Raw genomic sequence first — 10,000 nt, 5'->3', positions numbered from 1 at the left:
TCTGTAGTGTTTGTTTAGGACAGATATCAGTTCAGCTTCAGCTCTGTAGTGTTTGTTTCAGACAGATATCAGTTCAGCTTCAGCTCTGTAGTGTTTGTTTAGGACAGATATCAGTTCAGCTTTCAGCTCTGTAGTGTTTGTTTAGGACAGATATCAGTTCAGCTTCAGCTCTGTAGTGTTTGTTTGTTTAGGACAGATATCAGTTCAGCTTCAGCTCTGTAGTGTTTGTTTGTTTAGGACAGATATCAGTTCAGCTTCAGCTCTGTAGTGTTTGTCTGTTTCAGACAGATATCAGTTCAGCTTCAGCTCTGTAGTGTTGGTTTCAGACAGTTATCAGTTCAGCTTCAGCTCTGTAGTGTTTGTTTGTTTAGGACAGATATCAGTTCAGCTTCAGCTCTGTAGTGTTTGTTTAGGACAGATATCAGTTCAGCTTCAGCTCTGTAGTGTTTGTTTGTTTCAGACAGATATCAGTTCAGCTTCAGCTCTGTAGTGTTTGTTTAGGACAGATATCAGTTCAGCTTCAGCTCTGTAGTGTTTGTCTGTTTCAGACAGATATCAGTTCAGCTTCAGCTCTGTAGTGTTTGTTTGTTTCAGACAGATATCAGTTCAGCTTCAGCTCTGTAGTGTTTGTTTAGGACAGATATCAGTTTCAGCTTCAGCTCTGTAGTGTTTGTTTGTTTCAGACAGATATCAGTTCAGCTTCAGCTCTGTAGTGTGTGTTTGTTTAGGACAGATATCAGTTCAGCTTCAGCTCTGTAGTGTTTGTTTGTTTCAGACAGATATCAGTTCAGCTTCAGCTCTGTCGTGTTTGTCTGTTTCAGACAGATATCAGTTCAGCCTTCAGCTCTGTAGTGTTTGTTTGTTTCAGACAGATATCAGTTCAGCTTCAGCTCTGTAGTGTTTGTTTAGGACAGATATCAGTTCAGCTTCAGCTCTGTAGTGTCTGTTGTTTCAGACAGATATCAGTTCAGCTTCAGCTCTGTAGTGTTTGTTTGTTTCAGGACAGATATCAGTTCAGCTTCAAGCTCTGTAGTGTTTTTTGTTTCAGACAGATATCAGTTCAGCTTCAGCTCTGTAGTGTTTGTTTAGGACAGATATCAGTCAGCTTCAGCTCTGTAGTGTTTGTTTCAGGACAGATATCAGTTCAGCTTCAGCTCTGTAGTGTTTGTTTGTTTCAGACAGATATCAGTTCAGCTTCAGCTCTGTAGTGTTTGTTTAGGACAGATATCAGTTCAGCTTCAGCTCTGTAGTGTTTGTTTGTTTAGGACAGATATCAGTTCAGCTTCAGCTCTGTAGTGTTTGTTCTGTTTCAGACAGATATCAGTTCAGCTTTCAGCTCTGTAGTGTTGTTTGTTTCTGACAGATATCAGTTCAGCTTCAGCTCTGTAGTGTTTGTCTTAGGACAGATATCAGTTCAGCTTCAGCTCTGTGTAGTGTTTGTTTAGATATCAGATCAGCTTCAGCTCTGTAGTGTCTCTGACGTCTGTTTCCTCTGGGTTCAGGGGGTTCAGTGTTTCAGCCTCTGGATCTGTTGATGATATGTTTTAATAACTCTTTCTGTGGGGGACTGGGGAAAACTCTTTCCAGTCCTGAACACGCTTGGGGAAACTCTTTCCAGTCCTGAACACGCTGTCACCAAACTTCAGTGTCACTGTTTGTCTGAAACATGTGTGAAGCTCTCTTCTCTGCATGTTCTGCTGAAAGCTGACCAGTGGTCTTCCTGTCTCACCTGTCAGGTGTGGAGGTTGTGGTTGGTCACCAGGTGTTCAGGGCAGGTTTTGGTCTAAGTTCAGATTCAGTCGTCCCTGTTCATTGAATGTCAGAGTGATTTCTTTAGCAGCAGCTGTTGTTAAATGAATGGTTGAAGATTGGATTAGAAACAGTTTTCATACACATATCATGAAAAATAACACGTTATGTCCAGAACCAGGTGAGCTGATCTATTTGGGGGGGGGGGGGGGGGGGGGGGGGGGGGGGGGGGGTCCCTGCTCTGTCCCTCTCAGTCAGGGGGTCCTTGGTCTGAAAACCGTTGAAGACCCCTGGTCTAGAATATTCTTTATATCCCTCTTTGAGAACTGAGAGAACGATCAGAATCTAGGATCAAGACTCCATTTCCCATGAGCATCGTCACCAACTGTTCTAAAGCTGTGGCTCCGGCCAAGGTGAGACTATCTGACCTTTTTAACCCTGATTTTCTCTGTTTGAGGCGACGTTGAGGTTTATCGTCCTGAAGCTGAGCAGACTGAGTGTTCGTCACAGCCTGGTGCTCTGAGACGTGTCTGTAACGTGTAACGTTAGTGAATCCTGGTTCTGTCCTACCAGAGCTCATCTACCAACTCCAACCTCACCAAGCAGAGCTAACATAACCTGGCTCTTCATTTTATTGATAGACTCTCAAGTTTGAACAGACCACTGCAGAATAACTGCTGACTGTGGGTTGGAGACAACATTAGCACAAACAGACTGTTGTTAGCTTTTAGCTCATGTGTTAGCCTTTAGCTTGTGCTCTATCTCTCTCCTGTTTCTCTTTCTTCTGCTCTTCTGTCCTTTTTCTGTCTGACAATTAGGCTCCAGTGTCCACCATCACTACAAAATTAATCACAGAAATCGTTTTCAGCAGAGAAAAACTCAGATCTCTCTTGTCTCTGCTGAACTTTGTCTGGCGGCGTGGTGATGTCATCAGAGGGACTTTTGGTCCTCGTGCCGCTCATGGATTTGTGATCTTTGGGGAAAGCCCCACCAACCACGACACTGGGCAACAACACTTTAAAAGAAGCGACTCCAGCACTCAGAGTGTCTGATATTTCCTGAAACAGGAGTCAACACAAAGAGGAAAGAGAGGAAGTCTCACAGGTGACGTCAAAACGACTCTGTGCAGGAAGTGATGTCAGAGGACGGGTCAGAGGACGGGTCAGAGGAAGGGTCAGAGCCGGGCGTGACGGATCCATTACTTCATGAACCAGACCACCAACATCCCAGCCTCTTCTCCTCCATTAGCATCTTTCTCTCCGTCTCTGTGGGTCCTGGGTCCTGGGCTCAGAAATCCACCTGTGGATTCTCCTCTCTAGGAAACGTCAGGATTGATAAATCTGGAGTCAGATGTAGGGTTTTCAGGGCTGTGACCTCATCCCTTCTAGAGGACCAATAATCAGCTGACACCTGGAGCTCCTGGACTGGAGTTCATCCTCCTCGTCTGGATCGAGCAGCGATTTTACCCAGAAATGAAAACGTGAAAGTTTCTCAGGGTTTCTGTCGGAGTGGATCATCTCCTGCTGTAAATGCTGCTCCACTGCTCGTCTGCAAACGCTCATCAAATGTCCACTTCACTCAGGCATCATGGGAAGTCTGATGCTCACAGTTCATTTCTACATTCAGCAGACGCTTTGTCCTAAACCACTAAGTCTCTTTATCCAAATGTAATAACTGTTGGGGTTCCCCTCTCTCATCATGTGCCCCAGTCCTGATGAGTCCAGCTGTCTCAGACCTGAACCCTCCTCTTTTTCTGAAAAAACAAAAACATTAGTTTGTTTTTATTTTCTGTAAACTGTGAAGTTTTAAAGTGGCGTGTGGAGAAACGTCTGCTCCACTGACAGGACGAAGACAGGTCAGAGGTGATGAGGTGTTAGAGATCAGGGCTGAAAACGTGGACTCACAGAGTCCGGCTCTGATTCTGATCCGTTAATCTGGACCGGCCTCCTCAACGATCGACCATCACCGACACGTTGCCATGGAAACCAAGGTTTACATGTCCACTCTAACCCTCCACATTCTGACCCGTACGTCCAGCACCCAGCAGAGATAGGAAAAACACACGACGTCTCACTCCTCATGAAAACACGACGTGTAAAGACGTCTCTAACAAACTCATGGACGCCTCAGCGAGCTGACGCCTCAGCGAGCTGACGCCTCAGCGAGCCGACGCCTCAGCGAGCTGAGTGGTCGACGTAACCGTCAGGAGTCAGTGACAGAGGGAGTCAGGAGCAGGAGCCACCTCTCACACACACACACACACACACACACACACACACACACACACACAGGGCTGTGTGTGATTGGGCGTTGAAATTACAGAGCAGTAATCTCTCAGATTAATCCATAAAATGAGCGTTTAATGACGTAAACCCTGCTAGCAGGTGCAGCGTGTGTGTGTGTGTGTGTGTGTGTGTGTGTGTGTGTGTGTGTGTGTGTGTGTGTGTGTGTGTGTGTGTGTGTGTGTGTGTGTGTGTGTGTGTGTGTGTGTGTGTGTGCCCTGTCAGCTCAGAATAGAGAAAGTTCAGCGTGGTGTGTGTGGTTTTTATTTCTTAAGTAACGCAGCCTCATCAGATACACGCACCCACTGAATCATGTCACACACACACACACACACACACACACACACACACACACACACACACTTACACACACACACACAGATGAAAAGAGGAAGTGAAACGTGCTGTAACTGTAGCAGAGCTTCTCTCCTCCTCACTTTGTTCTGTTTGTCTCTCTCTTCTTCTTCTTTTTCAAACTTTTCTCCTTTTATTTATTTTCTGGGTTCAAAAGTAACTCAATGAAAAGGACACACACTCTTCCTCTGTGGCCTCACCTTATCCTGCTCAGCCCCCCCCCCCCCACACACACACACACACACACACACACACCCTCAGAGGCAGAAATGTGATAGCTGCTGGTGATAAAAGATGTGGTGGTAGATAAAAACAGAGGGAGTGTTCTTCTTCTTCTTTCTCTGACTGTGCAGCCAACTGACATCCGGGCAGAGTGTGTGTGTGTGTGTGTGTGTGTGTGTGTGTGTGTGTGTGTGTGTGTGTGTGTGTGTGTGTGTGTGTGTGTGTGTGTGTGTGTGTGTGTGTGTGTGTGTGTGTGTGTTTAAAGGAAGTGAGCACAGGTCTGTCCACCTGTCAGCAGTGTGTGCTGCCTGTGAGGAGTCGTCCTCTCCGTCTTTTTAAACTTTTTTTTGTCCACTGTGGTGACGAGGATCAGACGGCATGATGGGAAAGGGGAGCGTCTGAAGTCATCCTCAGCTCTGACCACAGGCTGTAACACAGCGCAGCAGAGATTAGAGTTTAATATTTCTTTAAAAAGAGAAGTAGGTTTCTTTCCCAGAGGAGTTTAGAGTTTATCACCGTTCCTGAACGCTGACAGGACGACACCTCAGAGTCTCCTCACCCAGAGGTTTCAGGGAGGAAGGAAAGGAGAGGTCTGAGGTTAAAGAGGAGTAAAACACAGGGAGGTGAAAGCCCAGAGGCCGGTCAGGGAGGAGTCCACGACACTACGCAGAGAGGAGGAGGTGCAGAGAGGAGGAGGTGCAGAGAGGAGGAGGAGGAGCAGGGGGCTGGGATGAGGACAGAGCAGCAGTGTGATGCATCATGTGATGGAGCCGTGATCACACACAGATACACACTGATAATCACACACACACACACACACACAGAGGTCTACAGCTGGCCCAGCAGCGTCCTGGAGGCTGATCTGTTTCCTCTTACATCACGTCAGCTTCAGCTTCTATATGATCTGGATCTGTTTAAAGCTCCACATGATGGACTGACAGAATCCAGATTATATCACTGCTCACACTGCTGTCAGAGGATAGGGGTCAGAAAACACAGTCAGAGAGAGGCTGTACACACACACACACACACACACACACACACACACACACACACACACACACACACACACACACACACACACACACACACACACAGAAACATGTTGATGTTTGACTAACACACACAGAAACACAAACAGATCACTTCCTGTTAACACTTTCTGATTTCTGAGGTTTTTGTTTTTCTGTGACCTGAGCTCTGCAGACGACATCACCGACCAATCACCTGAGTCTGTGTGTGAGTGTGTGTATGAGTGTGTGCATGAGTGTGTTGTGTGTGTGTGTGTGTGTGTCCAAAGATCCCTGGGATAGTTAGCGTAGTCTGTAAAGAGCGTTTCCTCAGCTTCAGGCCACAGCTGAATGATGCTGGGTCAGTTTGCAGAGTGTGGCTAACGCTAGCAGAGCTAGCACCACCAGCTTTCATCGTTATTCATCAGTTTAATCCCACGGCTCTGTCTCTGAACTACGCTGTGAGACGACTCCTGTCACCTGTGATTGAATACATCCAGGTTGTAGAGCATTCTACGATCTGTTTCCACCAAATGGTCCCGCTCGGTTCATCTCTGTACGGCACACACTCTGTGGCGTTTCCTTTGACTAAAACCAGGACAGGTCCCCAAATTATGGACCCGTACCGTCCCACTTCCTGGTCCCCTTCTGTTGGGGTGTCAGACTAAACTGATCCGATCCCTGAAGGTGGAGCTAGAAACTCTGCAGGCTGCTGATTGGTGGAAAGAATCATCACTTCCTGTGTGACAGCGGGGATAAAGAACAACACATAACCCTGACATGGCGTCACGCTGTTACCAAGCTTACACAGCTATTAGCATCCAGCTAACACGCCGTCTACCAAGAAGGACACGGTTAGCCGTGGAAACACAAACAGGATCAGGCTGCACTGACCCAACCCGAACCAGACTTAGGGGTGGGTACCGAATGAGGTACTTTTATAGGTACTGACTGAATTCTGTCAAAAGTACCGGGTATTGATTCATGGAAAATCAAAAGGTACCATGTTTAGGTACCTAAATGCATCCTTGTGACAGTGAGGGACTGGAAGAGTAGGTAATTTTCCATGCTGGACATGAACACAGCGTTGCAAGGTTAAATATTGAAGAATAAACATGTGAAATTAAAGAAATTTAAGATTTTATTCCTGCTAACTTTTATTAAATTGACATTTTTTTACCACATGAACACAAAAAAGGACCAGATATTGGTACCGTATTGGTTCAATTGTGAAAGGTACCCATCCCTAACCAGACTGGACTGATCCAACCTGGACCACTTGGTGGAACCGGGGCTTTAGTCCCTGTACCTGGCTCTGAGTTCAGGTCTACGGTCTTAAACTAACCTGTAGCTGTGGCGCAGAGTGAGGGGAATGGTGACGTTTAATCATCAATGTTGAAGAAAAGTAAACTCGTGGTGCACGGTTCGATTCCCCAGCTCCACCGTGGAGACGTCGGGACATACTGTGACCCCGTCCCTCCATCTTTAAACCTCAGAGCAGCTTCACAGCAGAGAAACGTGCGTTAATCTGCTTTAATCATCGTTACCTGCCCTGTGATCCTCCTGTTAATTAATAACTAATAATGAAACCAGCAGGTCTGAGGCGTTGGTGTCAAACCCTGATCAAACTGAGGGGGAACCTTTGATGATAAGTCTGTGAAATGTCCCTTTAACGGCTGAGAGGCAGCTGACAGCAGGTTGACGAGTTTATTCACTTCAGCTCCTTCTCTGTGAGCGGATCATCCTGGAGGACAAACACACACACACACAGACACACACACACACACACACACACACACACACACACACATACACACACACGGGAGTGTCTCATTAAACACTCTATACCTCTGTCTGTGTGTGTGTGTGTGTGTGTGTGTGTGTGTGTGTGTGTGTGTGTGTGTGTGTGTGTGTGTCTGTGTGTGTGTGTGTGTGTGTGTGTGTGTGTGTGTGTGTGTGTGTGTGTGTGTGTGTGATGAGTGTAAACAGCGTGATCACGTGAGGAACATTTTTAGACTCTTTCTCACTCTGAGCTCAAGTTTCTCTGTTTTTACACACACACACACACACACACACACACACACACACACACACACACACACACACACACACACACACACACACACACACACACACTCTGCAGGGTGAGTCTTATTTCTTCCTGGTGTTTTGTTTAGTGGAGGAAGTGTTGTGGTGGTGTGTAAATCCTGGAGAAGCTGTAACCGGAGCCTGTGGAGCGTCTCTCTCTGAGCCTTTGTTGATTCCTTCATTAAAACGTTAAAACGTTAAAAACGTCTGAAGTCTCGCTCTCTTTGTGAAGTTTCCTCCTGTTTCAGCTTTAAAGTAAAGCTGAGGAGCTGTTGGTAAATAAACAGACACAGAGGAAAGTCGATGGGAGCAGCAGGCTGTCCACAGGGGGCGCCACAGCTGACACAAACACTGTATTTTTTCATGAGTGTTATTTTTTAATCTTCATCGCTGAGCTTAACGCTCCGTCTCTCTCTGCAGTACACAGGTCCGAGCCCGGCCGAGCGAGGCGGCGAGCTGGCCATGGGAGGAGGTCGCAGCGAGACCTCAGCGCTGAGCGGGACGGGAGGGGGGCGGGGCATGACCACGACCCAGAATTCCCAACGGCCAAACGCCTGCTGCTTCTGCTGGTGCTGCTGCTGCAGCTGCTCATGGTGAGACACACACACACACACACACACACACACACACACACACACACACACACACACACCTGTAGCCAGTCGTTCTGTAGCCTCTTAAAGGCGCAGTAACCTCGTTGTGGTGTGTGATAACGTGTGTTTTATGGTCAGTGCTCCTCAGTCAGCTGTGGTAAAGTGTGTGTGGGAGCACGACTGAGTGTGTGTGTGTGTGTGTGTGTGTGTGTGTTTCCTGTCTGAAAGCCGTCTTATCATGTCAGTCTCACCGTCAGGAATGAAGAGGAGCGGCGGCGGCGGAGCAGGAGGAAGAGGATTTCCCAGGACACCAAGATGGAAGCCATCCCCAACTGTGAAGCTTGGTGAGTCTGCACGCGCTCAGTTCGTCCCCCTCACCTCCCAGGAGCTCTGAACCTGCTCTGGGTTGTTGCTTTGGGACTTTCAGAGCAGACTGTGCAGGTAGCTCGTCAGACACTGCTCGATGATGCTGCTTCAGCTGTTTGTGAGGAGCAGGAAGTTTCAGTCAAATCTGAACCTTTAAGTCTCGCTCTCACTGTGAGACAAGGTGTCAGTCAGCTGATCGCTGGCTGGAAATGAAAGCGTTTAGAAAGTGTTGAATCCTCTCACACACACACACTCACTCACACACACACACACACACACACACACACACACACACACACACACACACACACACAGAGGAGCTGCTGACTCTTTGTTTGCTGACCTCTGTCTCTGAACCTGCCGCTGTTGACAGATTAACCCTTCCCAGTGGTTGATCAAACAGAGCAGATGAGGAGCAAACAGCCGACTCTGAGCGTCTCTGATCTCCTTCCTCCTCAGCTCCAAACCCTCCCTGGAGGAGATGCGGCTCTGGTCCCAGTCCTTCGACAAGCTGATGAGAAACCCGGCGGGGCGCAACGTTTTCCGGGAGTTCCTCCGGACGGAGTACAGCGAGGAGAACATGCTGTTCTGGCTCGCCTGTGAGGACCTGAAGGAGGACATGAACAAGAGCTCCATCGAGGAGAAAGCTCGCTCCATCTACGAGGACTACATCTCCATCCTGTCCCCCAAAGAGGTAGGAGGCGTTGACTCCAGGTCTAAGTCTAAGAGCAGACCCTCTGAGGTAAAACCAGAGACAGGGTCCTGGTCTGGACTCCCTGAGAGGTTTTCCTGGGGAAGTTTTGAGCGGGTTGCAGATTTTGGGCTGTGTGGTTCTGTCAGATAATGACTTCAGGATGTGGATCCATCAGGACAACGTTGCTCAATGTCTGAGCTCCAGTTTCAAAATGAAGATGCTTTTAATTAAGGGAAGTGAAAGGTTTCGTAAACAGTTTCTGATGGTTCTGGTTTGTGTGAGGCTTTCATCGTTTAGTTTTACCAACAGAGACAGAAAGTCGTCTTAAAGACATGAACAGCCCTTCAGCAGAGTTGGTCTCAGACCTGGAGCTGGGAGCCGTCAGCAGGCCTCAGATCAGACTCTCTCAGAAAGAGGAGACGGACTCAGAGCTGGACCCAGCCTGTTCCCACTCCCACACTTTAACCCTGACCCTGTTTATCTCTGAGAAAATGATGAGATGAAGACTCCGTCCCGTTCCTGAAAATGAGAAATCTCTGGATCATCTTCAGGGAATTCCTTGAAATTTGCAGCAAATGTTGTCTCTGACTGGATGATTGAATCAGCTGATTTAATATTTGTGATCACCGCTGAACGCCTTCA

The 10,000-nt window shown here is 47.6% G+C and overlaps 1 protein-coding gene across 4 annotated transcripts in view; it reads left to right on the top strand.

Annotated features, from left to right (window-relative positions):
- The window catches only part of rgs19 (regulator of G protein signaling 19), a 25,896-nt gene that overhangs the window by 12,676 nt on the left and 3,220 nt on the right, over positions 1–10,000 (top strand). For 3 of the 4 annotated variants that reach the window (XM_074681794.1, XM_074681796.1, XM_074681797.1), the window contains 3 exons: positions 8,126–8,298; positions 8,544–8,642; positions 9,124–9,358. In XM_074681794.1, coding sequence (XP_074537895.1) covers positions 8,126–8,298; positions 8,544–8,642; positions 9,124–9,358 — 507 coding nt within the window. The remainder of the gene's footprint in view (positions 1–8,125; positions 8,299–8,543; positions 8,643–9,123; positions 9,359–10,000) is intronic. The other variant, XM_074681795.1, reaches the window with a different exon arrangement.

This window comes from Halichoeres trimaculatus, unplaced genomic scaffold, assembly GCF_033239565.1.
Source record: "Halichoeres trimaculatus isolate MK-OKI-2021-1 unplaced genomic scaffold, fHalTri1.1 fHalTri1_scaffold_11, whole genome shotgun sequence".
Lineage (NCBI taxonomy): Eukaryota > Metazoa > Chordata > Actinopteri > Labriformes > Labridae > Halichoeres > Halichoeres trimaculatus.
Note: the sequence above shows the minus strand (reverse complement) of the source record. Positions and strands in the feature narration are given on the sequence as shown.